The following is a 23,211-nucleotide window of genomic DNA, read 5'->3' as shown; positions in this document are numbered from 1 at the left end:
GAGTTATTTTGAGGGGACAGCAAATTTACACTGTTATACAAGCTGTGGACTCACTACTTTACATTGTAGCAAAGTGTAATTTCTTCCGTGTTGTCACATGAAAAGATATAATAATATATTTACAAAAACGTGAGGGGTCTACTCATTTTTGTGAGGTAGATATACACACACACACAGTTGTGCTCATAAGTTTACATACACTGGATATTTATATGAATTTATGATTTCTTGGCCATTTAACAGAGAATATGAATGATAACACAAAAATATTTCTTTTACCGATGGTTACTGTTTGGCTGAAGCAATTTATTATCAATCAACTGTGTTTACTCTTTTGAAAATCATAATCACAACAGAAACTACCCAAATGACCCTGATCAAAAGTTTACATACCCTGGTGATTTTGGCCTGATAACATGCACACACGTTGACACAACGGGGTTTGAATGGCTATTAAAGCTAATCATCCTCACCTGTGATCGGTTGGCTTGTAATTAGTGTGTGTGCGCGCGTGTATGTGTGCATGTATAAAAGGTGAATGAGTTTATGGACTCCTGACAGACCCTTACATCTTTCATTCAGTGCTGCACTGACGTTTCTGGATTCTGAGTCATGGGGAAAGCAAAAGAATTGTTAAAGGATCTGCAGGAAAAGGTAGTTAAACTGTATAAAACAGGAAAGGGATATAAAAAGATATCCATGGAATTGAGAATGCCAGTCAGCAGAGTTCAAACTCTAATCAAGAAGTGGAAAATGAGGGGTTCTGCTGAAACCAAACCACGGTCAGGTAGACCAACTAAAACGTCAGCCACAACTGCCAGGAAAATAGTTTGAGATACAAAAAAAAAAAACTCAAATAACCTAAGGTGAAATACAGGACTCTCTGAAAACATGTGGTGTGGCCGTTTCAAAATGCACAATAAGGAGGCACTTGAAGAAAGATGGGCTGCATAGTCGAGTCGCCAGAAGAAAGCCATTACAAAGTATCCCACTTACAATATGCCAAACAGCACAGAGACAAGCCAAGCCTCAAACCTTCTGGCACAAAGTCATTTGGAGTGATGAGGCCAAAATTGAGCTTTTTGGCCACAACCATAAACGCTACATTTGAGTATGTGTCAACAAGGCCTTTAACCCTTTCATGACTAAGCCTATTTTTGAAATTTGGTGTTTACAAGTTAAAATCCGTATTTTTTGCTAGAAAATTACTTAGAACCCCCAAACATTATATATATTTTTTTAGCAGAGAATCTAGAGAATAAAATGGCGATTGTTGTAATATTTTTTATCACACGGTATTTGTGCAGTGTTTTAAACGCAAATTTTTGGAAAAGTGACACTTTCATGAATTTTAAAAAATCCAAACAGTAAAGTTACCCCAATTTTTTTGTATAATGTGAAAGATGATGTTACGCCGAGTAAATAGATACCAAACATGTCACCCTTTATAATTGCACGCACTCGTGGAATGGCGACGAACTACGGTACCTTTGAATTTCCATAGGCGACGCTTTAAAAAATTTTTTTACGGTTACCAGGTTTGAGCTACAGAGGAGGTCTAGGGCTAGAATTATTGCTCTCGCTCTGACGATCGCGGCGATACCTCACATGTGTGGTTTGAACACCGTTTACATATGCGGGCGCGACTTCCGTATGCGTTTTCTTCGCTGCGCGAGCTCGCGGGGACAGGGGCACTTTAAAAATGTATTTATTTATTTATTTTATTTATTTTTGTACTTTATAAATTGTATTTAAAATTTTTTTTTTTTTACTTTTATTGCTGTCACAAGCAATGTAAACATCCCTTGTGACAGTAATATGTGGTGACAGGTACTCTTTATGGAGGGATGGGGGGTCTAAAAGACCCCCCATCCCTCCTTTACACTTCAAAGTATTCAGATCGCCGAAAACAGCGATTCTGAATACTGTGTACTTTTTTAAATTCGGCGCCATTGGCAGCCGAGTAAACGGGAAGTGACGTCATGACGTCGCTTCCGCATTTACAACAAGAAGGCTGGAACGAAGCCGCTCGCAGCTTCGTTCCAGTCCACCCCCAGCCGCCGAAGGCAGCCGAACGGACACCGGGCCTCCCGATCGCACGGGAGGCCCGGGTAACAGCGGCGGGAGGCGGCGGGAGGGGGGGATGTCCCCTCCCGCTCCTCCGGTATAACAGCCGAGCGGCTTTTAGCCGCATCGGTTGTTATACACGGGTAGCCAATCGCCCGCTGTAAACAACGGTACCGGGATGATGCCTGCAGCTGCGGGCATCATCCCGGTATAACCCCGGAAAGCCGAGTACGCATATCTGCGTACGGTCGGCGGGAAGGGGATAATGAAAGATAAACCATTCCTACTGTGAAACACGGAGGTGGATCGCTGATGTTTTGGGGATGTGTGCACTACAAAAGGCACAGGAAATGTGGTCAAAATTGATGGCAAGATGAATGCAGTATGTTATCAAAAAATACTGGAGGAACATTTGCATTCATCAGCCAGGAATCTACGCACGTACTTGGACATTCCAGCATAACAACGATCCAAAACACAAGGCCGACCTGTCATTGGCTACAGCAGAATAAAGTAAAGATTCTGGAGTGGCCATCTCAGTCTCCTGACCTCAATATCATTGAGCCACTCTGGGGGGGGATCTCAAACGTGCAGTTCGTGCAAGACAGCCCAAGAATTTCCAGGAACTGGAGGCTTTTTGCCAAGAGGAATGGGCAGCTTTACCATCTGAGAAGATCTAGAGCCCTATCCACAAATACCACAAAAGACTTCAAGCTGTCATTGATGCTAAAGGGGGCAATACATGGTATTAAGAACTGGCGTATGTCAACTTTTGATCATTTGGGTAGTTTCTGTTGTCATTACGATTTAAAAAAAGTGTAAACACAGTTGATTGATAATAAATGGCTTCAGCCAAACACTAACCATGAGTAAAAGAAAAGTTTTTGTGATATCATTCACATTCTCTGAAAAATGGCCAAGAAATCATAAATTCTGCCAGGGTATGTAAACTTATCAGCACAGCTGTATACATATACACACACACAGACACACACACACTTTATCTCACGAAAGTGAGTACACCCCTTACATTTCTGTAAATATTTTATTATATCTTTTCATGTGACAAAACTCAAGAAATGACACTTTGCTACAATGTAAAGTAGTGAGTGTACAGCTTGTATAACAGTGTAAATTTGCTGTCTCCTCAAAGTACCGTAACACACAGCCATTAATGTCTAAACCACTGGCAACAAAAGTGAGTACACCCCTAAGTGAAAATGTCCAAATTGGGCCCAATTAGCCATTTTCCCTCCCCGGTGTCATGACTCATTAGTGTTACAAGGTCTCAGGTGTGAATGGGGCTAGCAGGTGTGTTAAATTTGGTGCTATCACTCACTCTCTCATACTGCTCACTAGAAGTTCAACATGGCACCTCATGGCAAACAACTTTGAGGATCTGAAAAAAAAAAAAAAAAAAAAAAAAATGTTGATTTACATAAAGATGACCTAGGCTATAAGAAGATTGCGAAGAACCTGAAACTGAGCTGTAGCACGGTGGCCAAGACCATACAATGGTTTAACATGACCGGTTCCACTCAGAACAGGCCTCGCCATGGTCAGCTAAAGAAGTTGAGTGCACATGCTCAGCATCATATCCAGGAGGTTGTCTTTGGGAAATATACATATGAGTGCTGACAGCATTGCTGCAGAGGTTGAAGGGGTGAGGGGTCAGCCTGTCAGTGCATCAAATTGGTCTGCATGGCTGTCGTCCCAGAAGGACGCCTCTTCTAAAGAGGAGTGTCTTGCCTACAGTCAAGCATGGTGGTGGGAGGGTCATGGTCTGTGGCTGCATGAGTGCTGCTGGCACTGGGGAGCTATAGTTCATTGAGGGAACCATGCATGCCAACATGTACTGTGACATACTAAAGCAAAGCATGATCCCCTCCCTTCCGAGACTGGGCCGCAGGGCAGTAGTCCAACATGATAATGACCCCAAACACACCTCCAAGACAGCCACTGGCTTGCTAAAGAAGCTGAGGGTAAAGGTGATGGACTGGCCAAGCATGTTTCCAGACCTAAACCCTATTGAGCATCTGTGGGGCATCCTCAAACGGAAGGGAAGAGGAGCACATGGTCTCCAACATCCACCAGCTTCGTGATGTTGTCATGGAGGAGTGGAAGAGGACTCCAGTGGCAACCTGTGAAGCTCTGGTGAACTCCATGCCCAAGGGGGTTAAGGCGGTGCTGGAAAATAACGGTGGCCAAACAAAATATCGACACTGATATATACACACACACACATATATATATACACACACACACACGATACACAGTGCTTTTGCCATGTCAATTATCCCTTTTTATGTTGTACAATACCTTGCTGATCCTGTTTGTGCCTGTCTTTCTCTCAGTAAACTGACCACGTTTATCATGACTGTTGATCTTCTAGTGTGGTCAGTTTATGTGCCTCTGTCATCCAGCTATCTCCTCAGCATCTCTCCCTGTCTCTTACATAGTCTGCGTGAGAGACGATCTTCTCCCTGCCCCTCCCCTCTCCTCCTGCCTAGATGGAGTAATGCTATTCCCCTGAAGTTACTCCTCCCCTCTTCGTTAACCAGTTCTCGCCCAGGCCAATGCTGACATTTCTGTCCTACATGTAAAAATCTGTATTTTTCTGCTAGAAAATTACATTATATTAGGAGAATAAAATGGGGTGTATATATGAGAATAAAATTAGGTGTACGGGGTGTTTTTATATGACATGGTATTTGCGCAGCAGTTTTTAAAACGCAATTTTAAAAAAAAACTATTTTTTTTTGCACACAAACACTAGATTAACCACTTCAGCCCCGGAAGGATTTACCCCCTTCCTCACCAGAGCACTTTTTCGATACGGCACTGCATCGCTTTAACGGACTGCGCGGTCGCGCGAAGTTGCACCCAAACAAAATTGACGTCTTTTTTTCCCACAAATAGAGCTTTCTTTTGGTGGTATTTGACCACCTCTGCGTTTTTTTTTTTTTTTCTCTATAAACAAAAAAAAGAGCGACAATTTTGAAAAAAAAAGCAATATTTTTTACTTTTTGCTATAATAAATATCCCCAAAAAATATATAAAACACACGTTTCTTTCTCAGTTTAGGCCAATATGTCGTCTTCTACATATTTTTGTTAAAAAACCCCAAAAAAACGCAATAAGCATATATTGATTTGTTTTGCGCAAAAGTTCTAGCGTCTAAAAAATAGGGGATAGATTTATGGCATTTTTATTATTCATTTTTTTTTTTTTTTTATTAGTAATGACGGCGATCTGCGATTTTTATCGTAACTGACATTATGGCGGACACATCGGACACTTGACACTATTTTGGGACTATTGTCATTTATACAGCGATCAGTGCTATAAAAATGCACTGATTAATGTGTAAATTGCACTGGCAGGAAAGGGGTTAAAACACTAGGGGGCGATCAAGGGGTTAAGTGTGTCCTAGGGAGGTGTTCTAATGGGAGAGGGGGGGCTAACACTGACATGACAGCGATCACTGCTCCCGAACACAGGGAGCAGTAGATCCCTGTCATGTCACTAGGCAGAACGGGGAAATGCCTTGTTTACAAAGGTATCTCCCCATTTTTCCGCTCCGTGACACGATCGCGGGCCCCCGGCGCACAGAGTCCGCGGGACTCGCGGTCACGGAGTACACGGCGGGTGTGCGCACGCCCACAATGCCGCGATTTAAAGGGGACGTACCTTTACATATGCATGTATGACTTGCATATATGGTAGGTGAGGTTGAAAAAAGACACAAGTCCAACCTATGAATTTGCATTTACAAGCAAGGACTGGGGGAGGGGGCGCTTTCAATTTTATTTTATTTTTTTTTAATTTGATTTTAAACATTTTTTTTACATGGTCTCAAACTTTTTTTTTTTTTATATATCAACTTTATTGCTTTTCATAAGGGATGAATAAATCGATCAATCCTTCCTTACTTTGACCCTTCCTGCGACCGACCGACCTATCCCTTCTGCTAGTAATTTTTTTGCAATGCTATTTATTCTTTTCCATATAGTTCAATACCTGGTTAATCCTGCCTGTTCCTGTCAGTAAATTGACTATCATCCTGCTCTCTCTGCAGCATCTGTATAAACCCCTCTCCCACCTCCCTTCCTGTCATTTCCATGGTCCCCCACCTCTCCTCGCCTCTCCCCTCCTGAAACGAAACCAGCAGAGGAATGTGAGCTCCTCCCACTTCGGTCTTACTGCTTTAGAGCAAGACCGGAGAAAACCATGTGACTGCACAGAAGCACTGCTGGGAAAGAGGTACTTGGGGATTATATTGCTGAAAAACAAACACACTGCAATTACTATTGCCCCATTAGGCTGGGTTCACACTATACTACACGACAGTAGTACGACTTTCATCCTACTTTGCTTTGCGACATCAGTCCTACATTGGTCCTACATTCATCCGACTTTCATGAACAGGATACTACTTTGATCCGACTTTTCAGATAGTACACTTGTCCTTTGACCAATCAAAACACACAATGGGAGGGGCTACAGCAGGGGGCAGGAAATAACACAATGTCGGATGCCAAAGTCGGATGGTTAGGACAAGCATCCGACTTTGATCCTACTTCAATGATAGTCAATGGGCTGAAGTAGGATCAAAGTTGGACCAAAGTAGTACAGGGAGCATTTCTAAAGTTGGAACGACTTGTGTCAGACCAGTTAGGACGGCTCCCATAGGGAAACATTGAATTTCACACGTCATGCGACATGAGCTCCCAATGTCGGAGCGTTTGTCAGACCAGTGTGAACCCAGCCTTAGGCAGCCCAGCCGGTCAGGAATGGGGGTGGGGATGAGCGAGCCCCCCCCCCCCCCCCCCCCAACCGTACCAGGCCGCATGCCCTCAACATGGAGGTTGGGTGCTTTGGGGCAGGGGGGTACCCTGCGCCCCCCACCCCAAAGCACCTTGTCCCCATGTTGATGAGGACAAGGACCTCTTCCCGACAACCCTGGCCGTTGGTTGTCGGGGTCTGCGGGCGGCTTATCGGAATCTGGGAGCCCCCTTTAATAAAGAGGCCCCCAGATCCCAGCCCCCCACTCTTTGTGAATGAGTATGGGGTACATCGTACCCCTACCCATTCACCTAGGGAAAAAAGTGTCAATAAAATAACACACTACACCTCCCGGTGTCCTGATCTTCTGCAGCTCTTTTGCTAGCGGTGGCCCAGACTTCTGCCTTCTTCTCTTCTTCCAATGTTGGCACGACGCTCTCTCCGGCTGGAATGCTCTGAGCGCTCCGATGTGACTTATATAGGCGGTGACCCCACCCCCTTATGCCGTCACAGTCCCTGGGCATACTGGGACTGTGACGTTTTAGGGGGCGTGGTCACCGGGTGATGTTGACCACGCCCCCTTATGACGGCACAGTCCCAGCATGCCCCGGGACAGTGACTTCATAAGGGGGCGGGGTCACCGCTTATATAAGTCACATCGGAGCGCTTAGAGAGCATTCCAGCCAGAGAGAGTGTTGTGTCAACTTTGGAAGAAGAGAAGAAGGCCACCACTAGCAAAAGAGCTGCAGAAGATAGCGGAGGAGCCGGCAGAAGATCAGGACACCGGAAGGAGACGCCAGAGAGACCCCCAAAGCCGGAAGACGACCCCCGAAGCCAGAAGTAGACACCCGGAGCTGTCTAATAAATTATTTTAAAAACCTGTGTAGTGTGTTTTTTATTGACACTTTTTCCCTAGGTGAATGGGTAGGGGTACGATGTACCCCATACTCATTCACAAAGGGTGGGGGGGGCCGGGATCTGGGGGCTCCCTTATTAAAGGGGGCTCCCAGATTCTGATAAGCCCCCCGCCCGCAGACCCCGACAACCAACGGCCAGGGTTGTTGGGAAGAGGCCCTTGTCCTCGTCAACATGGGGACAAGGTGCTTTGGGTGGGGGGGCCGCAGGGTGCCCCCCTGCCCCAAAGCACCCACCCCCCCATGTTGAGGGCATGCGGCCTGGTATGGTTCAGGAGGGGGGGCGCTCGCTCGTCCCCACCCCCATTCCTGACCGGCCGGGCTGCGTGCTCGGATAAGGGTCTGGTATGGATTTGGGGGGGACCCCTACGCCGTTTTTTGGAGGGGGAACCCATGCCGGTTATTTAAAATTTGGCGCGGAGTTCCCCCTCAAGATCATCTCAGCACAAGTCGCATGCCGAAGTCGAATCATGCGAGACGGCGATCCGACTTTAATGATAGTTAATGGGCTGAAGTAGGATCAAAAGTCGGACCAAAGTAGTACAGGGAGCATTTCTAAAGTCAGAACGACTTGTGTCGGACCAGTTAGGACGGCTCCCATAGGGAAACATTAAATTTCACACGTCATGCGACATGAGCTCCCAATGTCGGAGCGTTTGTCGGACCAGTGTGAACCCAGCCTTAGAGAACATATCATGGGAGTTTATTGTGGAGACTTTACAACCACTTTAAAGTGGAACCTCAACCAAAACCGAAATAAAAAAAAAAAAAACAAACAAAAAAAACCCAAAAAACAAACAAACAATACTATCATTACATGCACCAGGTTTCTAAGATTTTCCTGAGAGTTTACCTTAAAGTCATGGCATAGCCACATAAAGAAAATTCCAAGCACTATCTTAGAACATAACCACATAGTTTCAGAGTAAGAAAAGAAATATCCAGAACTCTGAGGTTCTTCAGAGATGAATCAACACTAAAAATGCCAAGAAAAATTGCAATCAATCACAATTCTTGTTTCATTTTGATACTGGACTATTGAATTGACAATTGGAAGCGGACTGGTTCCTGTGGGGTAACAAGAATTATCTTATACATCATGCATTTACTTTTACAGAATCCTTATAAAAACATCCTGCCAAATGGAAGACATATACAAGTCCCATGTTTTTACATTATTTCACATGTGTGATTGTCAAACAAGCAGACTGAATATAACAATGTTCATCTACAAGAAATGGAAAGAACTGCCAGAGCATATTTAGTGATGTATCTGATCCCTATTTAAAGCTACTGTATAGCCCACTTTTTAAATTTATTACTTTATCAATGAACATTTTTGTCATTTAAAAGAACACAGTTTAACAGCAGCAAGACACCAATAAAGAGAAAAATGTATAAGGAAAACACACCTTTTTCGCTAATCAGCTGTCGTGCAACTTCTTGTTGGAATTTTTCTAGACTTTCAGTGTCATCTTTCATATGGAAAAGTATGAGAAAGGGAATTCCTTCCTCTGTCAGCTCCTGTACAGATAAGTGTAAAAAAAAAAAAAAAGCTTAACATGACTAACAAATTCAATGTGAAAATTTTTTAGCAGTAGTGATGTATTTGCCACCTTTCTGATCAATCCTAGGAATGTCCCTGAAAAAGTATGCTGCTTGTACAAAAAAAAAATATTTTTTTGTTTCAAAATGTTAACATGGATTAAATGCATGTCAAGGCACAGTCGTTGCCCAATAGGAGTTGTATGGGCATATGTGGAGAGAAGACTTGTAACCCTTTGAAAGTAAGCAGCATACAATGTAAACAAACTACACAGTGCCACAAAAGATTGAACTGACCTGGACAATAGGAGAATAATCTTTATTCACTGTATTCTTAATACCTGCTAAACATTGCATTTACCCAGAACCCAACGTGCAGTGTCTGAGGTTCAATCAGTAAAGTGTTACTAAACCCACAACCGTAAAATTAGCCTGTATATGCAGTAAAGCATGCTTGTCACTGTGGAACCTAAATGGTTAATCCTGTGCACTGTGTAAATAGGCTGTTTGATCCTGGCTTCTCTGATCCTCCCCTTTTACTGTCCCGAATCCATCTCCTGATGAAACAGAGCATTGAGGACACACTGCTCATGCTCAGTTTGGTGTGTATTGTTAGAAAGTTTTTTATTTTTTCTTGGGTGCATGTGATCAGTACAGGGACAATCAGCACTGTCCAGATAGAGAGTCAGGGGAGAATGAGAACTCCCACAACCTTTAGCCAGACACTGATAGAAAGCACAAGACTTCTCTTAACTGTTGATGAGAAAATATATATTTAACAGTTTATATTTACTAAAATAATTGCATTTCCATATTCTATATCTGACCAGATATAGTAAATACAGGGTCCTGGGTTTAGTAAAACTTTGACTTCACATTTAAATACAGAAAACACCTTTTTAGTTTAAAGCTTAACTCGATGAAAATAGCAAAAAACAAAAAACACATGGAACACATTAGACCCAGATTACCCAAAGAAGAATTTTGTATCCAATCAACCCTGAGATGTACACAGTTTTGCCACATCGCAAAGTCAGGCTGATGCCTTAATCTCCGGTTTGAATGTAGCCTAATAGGGTCATCTTTCTGCTGTCTTCTTCTGTCAGCTTACTCTTATGAATAACTATATAAGGAATATTAATTAGGGGTAGAGGGCGCTACCTTACCAGGGTACCTTGATTTTGTGATATAATAAACCTCAAAGGAAAAGGGGACAAGAAAAGATGAAAGTGAAAATAAAATGAAAACCAACCCCTTATTCACTCATTTAGGTAGTGAATCTAATTGTCCAGTGTTACCTAAATGGACTGTGCTACCAGGTGAGTTTTATACCTAATATGCAGGTATACACCGTGTGGCTAATCAACATAGATTAATAAAGTGACATTTTGTAAGAATTATGACATTCCAAAAAATAAAATAAAAATAATTATAAAACACCACGGATTGAAACCTATATTAATCTCCAATAATGTCCAAATGTGCTTTTATAAGAGGTGAGTTAGATGATCCCACCATTAGGCATATAGTGCAGGGCTGCACATTAGATTAAATAACCAGGTGTGAAATAAAATAAGTGAAAAGTATATTAAATAAATTTAAATTAATGTATCAAAGTCCAGTATCAAAAAGTAAAGACGTCTGTGGTAAGTGACTTTCGTGATAACCAGCTGATCAAATCCGGTGACTTGCGGTGCTCCCCCTCAAAGATCCCCACTCACCAGCTCCCTGCACCCCTGCAGGGGTAGTAGGCGTGTAGTAGCAACCAGCAGTGTGATGTGTATGGGTCCTCAGGGTCCACCGTTCCAGCTGAGAAGTATCCTTCAATGTGTCCTCATATAGAAGAAACAGGGCTCCATAGTGTGATACGTTTTAAATAGTTTATTGGCTTTATTATCAATCTTCCAATAGGGTCAAAGTGTCAATGCAGCGGCAACCGGCTAAAAGGGGAATTCCCTTGACTTTGTAAAGGCTTCCTCCTATTTCCTGATGAATGGAGATTTCGGCTGGTTTTTCATCTCCAGCTGAATAAAGGTCTTTAATTAACAATTTTGCCGACTGAGTCGGCACGTATTACACTATGGAGCCCTGTTTCTTCTATATGAGGACACATTGAAGGATACTTCTCAGCTGGAACGGTGGACCCTGAGGACTCATACACATCACACTGCTGGTTTCTACTACACGCCTACTACCCCTGCAGGGGTGCAGGGAGCTGGTGAGTGGGGATCTTTGAGGGGGAGCACCGCAAGTCACCGGATTTGATCAGCTGGTTATCACGAAAGTCACTTACCACAGACGTCTTTACTTTTTGATACTGGACTTTGATACATTAATTTAAAATTTATTTAATATACTTTTCACTTATTTTATTTCACACCTGGTTATTTAATCTAATGTGCAGCCCTGCACTATATGCCTAATGGTGGGATCATCTAACTCACCTCTTATAAAAGCACATTTGGACATTATTGGAGATTAATATAGGTTTCAATCCGTGGTGTTTTATAATTATTTTTATTTTATTTTTTTGGAATGTCATAATTCTTACAAAATGTCACTTTATTAATCTATGTTGATTAGCCACACGGTGTATACCTGCATATTAGGTATAAAACTCACCTGGTAGCACAGTCCATTTAGGTAACACTTGACAATTAGATTCACTACCTAAATTAGTGAATAAGGGGTTGGTTTTCATTTTATTTTCACTTTCATCTTTTCTTGTCCTCTTTTCCTTTGAGGTTTATTATATCACAAAATCAAGGTACCCTGGTAAGGTAGCGCCCTCTACCCCTAATTAATATTCCTTATATCATTTAACTCACTCCTTCGGGGGTAAGTGTAAGGGGAGGCTGCAAGCCTTCAGGTCCGTGAGCACGGAAACCCGTTCCCCATCTTATGAATAACTGTAAGCAGCTTACCCAATTGGCTCCTAGTGCTGCTGCTCCCTTCCCCTGCTTCATTTGGAATTGCAAGCAGCAGACACCAAGTCAAATTCAGATACTTGCATTAGTTGCTTTTTAAAATGATACATTATGCATTTGAGGGCTTTATATCGATCCAGCGCTGTGCTCATCTGCAGGACTTTTCTCCTCTCTTACACAAGTTTGGCTGAGAATAGTAGGGGCCATTGGTTCCCGCTTTGGCCAGTCAAATCATGAGAGGACAGAGCAGAGGGGAAGGGTTAAACCACGCTCTGTGTGTGTAAATGGACAAACACAGCCTGGCTCATGAGCAAGCCTGCACATGTGCCACCATAAGAAACTGCTTCCTATGATCGCACACGCAGAAGAGGAGGAGCCTAAAACAATGGCGGCGGAACCATGGAGGAGGTTCAGGACTGCTCGGTGCTATACCATTGCACAGAGCAGGTAAGTATAACATGTTTTTTATTTTCGGACAAAAAACCCAAAACATTACAATATCTGCTTGGAGTTCAGCTGTAGCAGTTTTTAAAATCGATGTAAAAGTAATGAAAAAAAAAAAAAAAAAAAGCACTTACTTCTCCATTTTCAAATGTTATTTCTCGCACAAGAGGTACACATTTATCTTGAGTCCAAGCAAAGGCAAGGTCAAAGTTGGTAAGTGAACCCAAATAAACCATATCAGGAGCATTCTCCTGCAACAAGAAATTAATTATTTCCATAGATTAAGTTGTTCTATTAGAAAATTTTAAAATTTCCAGAAGAATTATAAAAAAAATGTCCTATTTGTAGGTTTGAGATGGAAACAATGTTGCTCAAACTCTTCTTCAGGATGAAATGTATTCTTGTCTCTGAAGTACAGCGTATTGTAATAAACAGTATATAAATTTGCAGCATTTGAAAGAGCAGCTTGGAATAAGGCCCCTTTCACATGATCGGACCGTTCAGGTCCGCCTGTCAGTTTTGACGGCGGACCTGAACGGGCGCTCCATGTTAGCCTATGGAGCGACGGATGTCAGCGGAGACATGTCCGCTGACATCCGACCCCGTCTGATCCGCTAAAAGCAGACGGATGGCCCTACGTCCAGATCAGTCGCTGGCGGATCGGGTGAGATCTGACGAAAAACGGACATGCTGTCCGTTTTCATCCGATCCCTCCATAGGCAGCAGCGGCGCCTGACAAGCCCCTCCCCGCTCAGTAAGAAGAGAGGGACCTGTCATCCGCCGGCTAAGCGGAGATCAACGGACTGATCTCCCGCTGAGCCGGCGGACCGAGGCGGGCTCCGTGGAAACGGAGTCCGCCTCGTGTGAATGAGGGCTAAGGAGTTCAAAGTATTTAGGAACATGCATTAAACAAGTATGTATCTTGCTATGTTTGTTTGGGAAAGTGCATTTTTCTTAAATCTTTGTTTAAACAAAGATTACCTTTCAATAAAATATAAAAACACTGCATTTAGCATGATTTCAATAATCAGCGAAAGGGAAACTATGCTTTTGGTGCACAGCCTTTAAACCTGAAAATTATAAATAGAATGGCTGCCATTGCAGATCTTCTGAACATGTAGGTTCCCCAGATGTTATGCCGACCCTCTGGTTTTAACCCTTTCATGATCAAAAGTCACTGATGCATGCACGCCAAAGTCAAATTTAGCAGCATCAGTGTGCATTGTAACTTGACAATAATGGACTAATCTGTCTAAACTAAATACCATTTATATTGCCTAAAGACATTAAGGACATATAAGGCTATATTTGCCATAATGTTGTAATAATATCTCTGCTCATATTGATTATTGAAGGTTTGAAAAAAAAAAACCTCCCAAATTCACACCTGCAAATGCACCCCGCCTCAAATTGGATGCGAGAAGCTCAGCAGGGTTTTTTGCTACTATGAGAGGCAGCCTCATTGAAAGAAAATGGGAGGCTGCCAGCTCTCACAACTAAATCACAGCCACTTGCATGTAAGCGCTCATGCAGCAATCACATTTTTGTTGATCATGTGTGAGTGGCTGCCTCCCTTTGCTTTCAGTGGTGCTGCTCTCATAGCCAATTGCAGGAAAACCCACTGGGGTTCTGGCATCTAGTTGAAGCCAAGGTTCATTGACAGGTGTAAATGCACCACAACTGTATAACGAAAAGGCAAACTTTTTTTTTTTTTTAGTTTTAGAGTGGAGAGGGATTAGAACACCTGTTGGGTTTTCATTGCTGTCTGTGTCCCTATTAGGGAGAATCACCATCTCTAGTTGTCCTGTTTACCATTATCAGCAAAAGAGAAAGTAAAAGAAATTCCAAAATTTTGGGTTTTTTCCAGAACAGGAAAAGTGGGGATATTTTCCAATGGGGACACTAGTTCTGGTGACAACCAGGGATTCCCTCACTTTAGAGGGGTTTTCTCTCACCTGTTTTGGCTGTGGAACAGAAAGGGAAACCTCCTAAATGGGACGCAGATTACAAAAAAAAAAACCCAAACAACAAACACACAAGGGTTATACAACTCTCCCTTATGCTATCCAAAATGAAAAAAAGGAAAGTTTTGCCTTTAGTTCTACTTTAATTCTTACCCTCCTTATCCGCTTTGCTGGGGGGAGAAAATCTGTTTACTGAATGCAGTAGCTCAAGATGAAATTTACACTCTCATAAGTAAACGAATCAGAACATCGACTCATCTCTCTCATTCATTCTTTCCTTGCCCCAACCAAATTTCCCGAGATAGAGGGTCTCTTATGGCCAAAGAACACAACTTAAGCTATAATTTCTTTATAGAAAGCCCATAGTGCTTCAAGAATATCAGGTAAAGACATATCAAAAACATTGGTTTGAAAAAAAACTTTGAGGAAAAAATATATATGTTTGATTGCCAAGTAAGGTTACGGAAGACAACAGCTTTCACATCTTCTGTTTGATGAATGATTCTGCCTGTCTATGGCCAACTTCAATAATGGCTTAATGTATAATCAAGTCACCTTTTAACATCTAAAGCTACATGATTTACATACATCTTAGAAAATATAAAATGTAATCAAGAAAAAGGTTCTGGATAAAATTCTTGAGACCTGTGAAGATTTTTTTTTTTTTTTTTCCAGAAAAAAAAAAAAAAACTTACCCCATTTGGCCTGTAAATTACATTATCTCCACTAAATCGCTCAGGTTTGGAAATTTCCCTAAAAAAAAAAAAGTGACATTACGAACAGGTTAGAAATAGATTACTCATTCTATGCAGTCAGCTAACCAAACAATGCTTACCCAAATGCAGAAAGGAAGACACAGTCATCATGTAAAATGTTTGCAACTTTTGCAAATGTTCGGTAGTTGTCAGACTCTCTTGATTCAAAAAATCCAATGATTGTTCTTTTACTGCGCTACAAAGGGAAAATAAGAAAAAAATGTGTTAATGAACAGCCATTTCTTAAACAAAAACTAGGAGGATCAGCCTAACCCAATCGGAACATAACCCATCAACACAGAAAGTGCTGACAGGGAAATCCCTCCTGCTGAGCCATTGTCTGCCGTGATGATCGCTAGCGGCTATAGCAGCCGCTAGCAATAATCGTAAGAGAATCCGGCAGGCTAATTGTACCAAGTTGATTGATCAACTTGGGTACATTCAGTCTGCACAATAACGGTTTGAATCTCAGCCGGTCCCTGCTGAACCAGCCGAGATTCAAACCATGTATGGCCGGCCTTTGTGTACAATAATGAAGCATCATGTGTTTTAATGGCATGAAAAAGTAACTAGTAATGTTTTTTTTAATTTTTACATGCTTGATCACAGCGTGGAAATTGTAAAATAAAATAAAAGCAGTGACTGGGAGAGCGCTGCCCTTCCCAACAGCAAAACCTACATAACCACAAGCTATAAGGAAACTGGGCGGCACTTCTTTGGAATATGTCACTGTAAGCCACACAATGACTGCTTGAGCCAATGGTCATAACAGAATGGCCATTATAAACAAAAGTGAAACATTCAATCTTGCCAAAAAAAAAGTCTTCTGTTATTATTCAAATGTTTACGAAAACTATGACGGACATCATATTATAATCTCTAGCTTACCTCGATTTTATTAAGTACACTAGGTACTCTTGATCTAGTGCACCACTTGGGTTTATAGTACCAAAGTAATACCATTATTGAAGGTCTTCCCATGATCTGTATGCCTTACTTGTTTTTGTTTTTTTGTTTTTCCTTTTTTCTCCTCTAATGGAGTGTGTAGTGTATGTTTGGGTTTGTGAAAAATAATTTTTATTCTATTTGGGAAAACAAAAACACATACATAGAGGTGATGCTTTTCATTGAACTGTGATTAAAAAACTGCCATGCAGCTTTTTTGAGCTTCTTGTGTACATAAAAACTATCAAATGATGTGCCCTACTTGAGGAAGCTATATACAGTTGTGCTCATAAGTTTACATACCTTGGCAGAATTTATGATTTCCTGGCCATTTTTCAGAGAATATGAATGATAACAAACTTTTCACACATGGTTAGTGTTTGGCTGAAGCCATCAATCAACTGTGTTTACTCTTTTTAAATCATAATGGCAACAGAAACTACCCAAATGACCCTGATCAAAAAAGTTTACATACCCCAGTTCTTAATACTGTGTATTGTCCCCTTTAACATCAATGACAGCTTGAAGTCTTTTGTGGTATTTGTGGATGAGGCTCTATCTTCTCAGATGGTAAAGCTGCCCATTCCTCTTGGCAAAAAGTCTCCAGTTCCTGTAAATTCTTCGGCTGTCTTTCATGAACTGCACGTTTGAAATCTCCGTCGCTCAATGATATTGAGGTCAGGAGACTGAGATGGCCACTCCAGAACCTTCACTTTATTCTGCTGTAGCCAATGACATTGTCATGTTAGAATGTCCAAGTACGTCCCATGCGCAGCTTCCTGGCTGATGAATGCAAATGTTCCTCCAGTATTTTTTGATAACATACTGCATTCGTCTTGCCATCAATTTTGACATTTCCTGTGCCTTTGTAGCTCACACATCCCCAAAACATCAGCGATCCACCTCTGGACCTTTCATCATAAGCCTTGTTGACTTCTCTCCAAATGTAGCGTTTATGGTTGTGGCAAAAAAGCTTAAAGTGGATGTAAACCACTTTTTAATGTCATAATGTAGAGTATAAGATTTCCTATCATTTGAGCCCAGTCTTGCCACACAGAGTTAATCCATCTCTGAGCAATCCTCTTATTGTTCAGGGAGATACATTTTGACAAACAGAGAAAAACTTTGTGAAATCCTCCCCCTTGCTGTGAGTGACAGGTGATTTACATATCTCGTGCAATAGCCTAAGACATGCATTATTTTTTAATCCCCCACTCCTTTCTTCAGCAGCTCTGCAAGGATTGGCTGTTCCACACCTCAGCATGATTTGGCATGCTGAAGTCATGTGGTGACTTTCCTGTCTTAACTGGATGTTAGAGATCATAGCAGAAGTTCAGTGTAAGAAATATACACAGGAGAAAATGCATATTGACAAGGGGAGTGTAGAGGTGGGCGGGGAGTCTACCGACATCACGACTCCACCCACCGAGCTCCAGACAACAGACCCACCCACAGAATATGCAGTTTTTCATGTCTAATAACAGACAGAGGGGAGACATTTGACAGGTAAAGATACATGCAGGAGGCATGTATATCCTTATAGATAACCCCTTTGGCAGTAGTTTAGAAAGGATGACATTGGGTTTACATCCACTTTAAATTTTGGTCTCATCACTTCAAATTACTTTGTGGCAGAAGGTTTGAGGCTGGTCTCTGTGCTGTTTGGCGTATTCTAAGCTGGATACTTTGTAGCATTTATTATTATTTGAGGTACTTATATAGCGCCATCAGTTTACGCAGCGCTTTACATATACACTGTACATTCACATAAGTCCCTACCCTCAAGGAGCTTACAATCTAAGTTCCCTAACTCACATTCATATACTAGGGCCAATTTAGACAGAAGCCAATTAACCTACCAGCATGTCTTTGGAGTGTGGGAGGAAAACGGAGTACCCGGGAGGAAACCCACGCAGGCACATGGAGAACTTGCAAACTCCAGGCAGGTGGTGTCGTGGTTGGGATTCGAACCAGCACCCCTTTTTACTGCTAGGCTAGAGTGCTACCCACTACACCACTGCCATCCTTTTGCATAGTAATGGCTTTCTTCTGGCGACTCGATCATGCAGCCCATCTTTCTTCAAGTGCCTCCTTTATGTGCATCTTGAAACAGCCACACCACATGTTTTCAGAGAGTCCTGTATTTCACCTGAAGTTATTTGTGGGTTTTTCTTTGCAACCCAAACAATTTTCCTGGCAGTTGTGGCTGAAATCTTAGTTGGTCTACCTGACTGTGGTTTGGTTTCAACAGAACCCCTCATTTTACACCTCTTGATTAGAGTTTGAACACTGCTGATTGGCATTCTCAATTCCTTGGATATCTTTTTATATCCCTTTCCTGTTTTATACAGTTCAACTACCTTTCCCGCAAATCCTTTGACAATTCTTTTCCTTTGCCCATGACTCAGAATCCAGAAACGCCAGTGCAGCACTGGATGAAAGATGCAATGGTCTGTCAGGAGTCCAGAAACTCATTGACACATTATATATATATATATATATATATATATATATATATATATATATATATATATATATATATATATATATATATATATATAAACAAACTTCTGATCAGGGTCATTTGGGTAGTTTCTGTTGCCATTACGATTTAAAAAGAGTAAACGATTGGTAATAAATGGCTTCAGCCAAACATTAATCATGAGGGAAAGAAATGTTTTTGTTTTATCATTCATATTCTCTGAAAAATGGCCAAGAAATCATAAATTCTGCAAGGGTATGTAAATTTACAAGCACAACTGTATCTGTATTTCTGCATCAGAAACTGCAGAATGGTTAAAGTGTAAAATGAACAATATTTAATAAATTAAGTGAATGGCGAAAAAAAAAACCAAAAAAAACAAAAACACATTTTTTGTAATTTGAGGTGCAGATAAAAATCAGCAAATTGCTACAACTCTCCTCTCATAGTAGATGAGGGAAAGTTACTCTATATCCAGTGCAAAAGAAAGGGAGAAGGTTTTTTTGCTGAATCAAACTAGACGACACATATGTACAGTGATATCTCGGTTCACAAACCTAATTTATGAAACGACTCTGGACGCAAACCGAAACCCAAATTTTCCCATAGGGTTTAATGTAAATCTGGTTAATCCATTCTGAACTTTGTTTTTGAACCACAAAAATATGAAAGTACAGTACGAAGAGAGAAAACACTAACCTTGCTTGAGATGACTTCTGGTGTGGAGGAAGGCGGTTATTGTTTGGAGGGAGAGTCCCCCTCCATAAGGACATTGAAGAGATCTCCTTCAGGGGTTTCCTCGCTTCTTAGTCTCTTAGCCGCAGGCTCAGTTCTGCTGAAAAATCTGTCCAAATGTCACTTGTCTTTTCCTGCGCTGCATAAACCTCTGGAAATTAGAGACCATGTTATCCATTAGTTTTAACACTCGTTCATTACAGTTATGTTGGGGTGGTGCTTCTCAAAAGAAATCATGGCACTCATTCCATTTTCCCAGAATGGATTTTATGGCATCACTGCTAACCTCCTTGTCTTCCTCAGTGGAGTGCTCCTCAAAAAGCGCCTGCTGCTGCTCACTATGGAGTTCATAAAGTTCTTCTGTGGTGAGCTCCTCATGTTCCTCAACAAGCTTCTCTACGTCTGCACCATCAAGGTCCAGACCCATACTCTTGCCCATGGACAATCTCCTCCACTACCTCTGCATCAGACCCTTCAAAGTCATGTTCAGTGACACATTCTGGCCACAGTTTCCTCCAGGCTGAGTTTAAGGTTCGGTGAGCAACCTCTTCCCAGGCTGTCAATGAGGTTAATGCAATGGAGAACATTGAAATGTTTCTTCCAGAATTCCTTTAGAGACAAGGATGTCTCTTCAGTGACATTAAAACACCTAGTGAAGTGCGTCTGTGTGCAGCTTCTTGAAGTTGCAGATCACTTGCTGGTCCATGGGCTGCAGAAGACGTGTTGGGGGCGGCGGGGGGGGTGTGGAGGGACTTGACCTTTATGAAGTTGTACTCAGCGTCCATATCATCCACCAAGGCTGGAGGGTGTGTCGGGGCAGTGTCCATCAGAAGAAGGTACCTTTCAGGCAGTTGGTTGTCTGAAAGATATTTTTTTTACAGTGGGTGCAAACACCAATGAACAATTACCTTGTGACCCAAGCTTTCGTATTGGCCCTCCATGTAACAGGCAGTCTGGCCTTGTTCACATTCTGTTCCCTGTACGAGGGGGTCTAGGAATGGTATACCAGTAGTGGCTTAATCCTCAGATCTGTGCTTGTGTTTGCACACAGCAAAAGGGTCAATCTGTCCTTCATGGGCTTGTGCCCCAGCAGTGCCTTTTCCTCCTGCGTGATATAGGCTCTGTTGAGCATCTTTTCCATAAAAGCCCTGTTTTATCACAGTTGAACACTTGTTGAGCGATGTATCCTCCTGTGTTCATGAATTCTGCAAATTCTTTATTGTAGGCTTTTGCACCGGCCTTGTTAGAACTGGAAGTCTCACCATGTCTTATCACACTGTGGATGCCACTTCTCGTGCAGAATTTTTCAAACCACCCTCTACTGCCTTTAAATTCTTCACTTGCACTTGTAGAGGGGTTGCATTTTACCACCATGCTTGCTCTGCACATTCTTGTCACCTGCATTTCCGCTCTGCACATTCTTGTCACCTTCATTACTGCTCCGCACTTTCTTACCATGTTTGCGCTTAAATTTTCTTTGGAGCCATACTGGATGTCCGGTACAGTACGTGCTAAAAAGCACACAAAAAACTGTAAAAGCAAGTCTGCACAAGGATGCTAAAAAGTAGGGATCGACGAATATTTTTTCGGTGCCGATACGATGGCAATATTTCAGCCACCTTTCAGGCCGATAGCTGCTATTCTGTACATTTAAAATTTTTACACTTTTTTTTTTTAATCACTGTTATTGTAAACATCCCTTGTGACATTAATAGGCAGTAACAGGTACTCTTTATGGAGGGATCGGGGGTCTATAAGACCCCAAACCCCTCCTCTGTAATTGAAAGTGTTCAAAACGTCAAGATTGGTGCTTTTGAATACTTTTTTTTTTTTTTTTTTTTTTTTTAACTGGGGCCTTTAAGATGCCAGTAATCCAGGAAGTGATTGTCATTACAATGAAGCCGACTGTCCGCTCTAAAGAACGGTACCGGGGTGATGACTGCACCTGCAGTCATCACCCCGGTAAAACCCCTTGAAGCAATAAAATTGGTAATATCGGTCTAGTTTGCGACCAATACCGATTTTTTTTGTAAATGCCAATATCGGCCTGCAATATGTCGGCCTTACTGATAAATTGGTTGATCCCTACTAAAAAGCACACCAAAAAGCTTAAAAATACTGCAAGTGTCTTATAGTACACTCACAATATTCTTCTCTGTGACCGCGATCCACCTACAAGTCGCAACCACATGCTAGAGCAGGGAAAATGGCCACAGCTTGTGTTCGTGAACCGAAGCGGAGTTTGTGCACCCAAGCAAATTTTTATGAACTTTTCTGTTCGCGAACCGAGTTGTTTGTGAACATAAGCATTTGTGAACCAAGGTATCACTCTTCATCTAGTGCACCACTTGGGTTTATAGTACCAATGTAATACCATTAAGGGAGGTCTTCCCATGATCTGTATGCCTTACTTGTATTTTTTTTTCTTTTTTCTCCTCTAATGGAGCGTGTCTTGTATGTTTGGGTTTGTGAAAAATAGAATAAAATTTATTTTTTTTTTTTTTCCCAAAATAATAAACACAAAAACACAAAGCTTTTCATTGAACTGCGATTAAAAACCTGCCATGTAGCTTTTTTGGGTTTCTTGTAAGACTATCAAATGATATGCACTACTTGAGGAATCTACATATCTGTATTTCTGCATCAGAAACTGCAGAATGGTTAAAGCGTAAAATGAACAATACTTAATAAATTAAGTGAATGCCAAAAAAAATTAAAGTTTAAAAAAATGTACACATTTTTGCAATTTGAGTGGCAGAAAAAAAAATTAGCAAATTGCTACAACTCTCCTCTCATAGCAGATGAGGGAAAGTTACTCTATCTAACCAGTGCAAAAGGGAGAAGATTTTTTGCTGAATCAAACTAGGCGACACATACAGTATCTCACAAAAGTGAGTACACCCCTCATATTTTTGTAAATATTGTATTCTATCTTTTCATGTAACAACACTGAAGAAATTACACTTTGCTACAATGTAAAGTAGTTAGTGTACAGCTTGTATAACAGGGTAAATTTATTTGCTGTCCCTTCAAAATAACAACACACAGCCAGTGGGACCTGTCCTGTTAAATATGCTGCAGCTCAGTTTCAGGGTCTGGGCAATCTTCTTATAGCCTAGGCCATCTTTATGTAGAGCAACAATTCTTTTTTACAGATCCTCAGAGAGTTCTTTGCCCCTGGGGTGCCATGCTGAACTTCCATGGACCAGTATGAGAGAGAGAGCGATAACACCAAAATTAACACACCTGCACCCCATTCATTCACACCTGAGACTTTGTAACACTGAGCCACATGACATCGGGGAGGGAAAATGGCTAATTGGGCCAGATTTGGACATTTTCACTTAGGGTTGTACTTTTGTTGCCAGCCTTTTAGACAAGAATAGCTGTATGTTGAGTTATTTTGAGGGGACAGCACATTTACACTGTTATACAAGCTGTACACTCACTACTTTACATTGTAGCAAAGTGTAATTTCTTCAGTGTTGTCACATGAAAAGATATAAAATATTTACAAAAATGTGAGGGGTGTACTCACTTTTTTGAGATACTGTAGGTATCCATACATTGAGGCTTTGTTCACACTTCAGTTATTTACCTTATTGCAATATGAATTGGTGCGATTCAGAATGAATGGCACCCAGCGAA

The 23,211-nt window shown here is 41.6% G+C and overlaps 1 protein-coding gene across 1 annotated transcript in view; it reads right to left on the bottom strand.

The window, feature by feature from the left end:
- ERP44 (endoplasmic reticulum protein 44) overlaps positions 1-23,211 on the bottom strand; it is a 161,102-nt gene that overhangs the window by 26,911 nt on the left and 110,980 nt on the right. Inside the window, exons 6-9 of the mRNA XM_073630644.1 lie at positions 15,482-15,597; positions 15,342-15,399; positions 12,817-12,933; positions 9,179-9,290 (exon numbers count right to left, since the gene is read on the bottom strand). Coding sequence (XP_073486745.1) covers positions 9,179-9,290; positions 12,817-12,933; positions 15,342-15,399; positions 15,482-15,597 — 403 coding nt within the window. The remainder of the gene's footprint in view (positions 1-9,178; positions 9,291-12,816; positions 12,934-15,341; positions 15,400-15,481; positions 15,598-23,211) is intronic.

Source organism: Aquarana catesbeiana, linkage group LG05 (genome assembly GCF_042186555.1).
Source record: "Aquarana catesbeiana isolate 2022-GZ linkage group LG05, ASM4218655v1, whole genome shotgun sequence".
NCBI classification, from domain to species: domain Eukaryota; kingdom Metazoa; phylum Chordata; class Amphibia; order Anura; family Ranidae; genus Aquarana; species Aquarana catesbeiana.
This window is presented reverse-complemented; position numbering and strand designations above follow the sequence as displayed.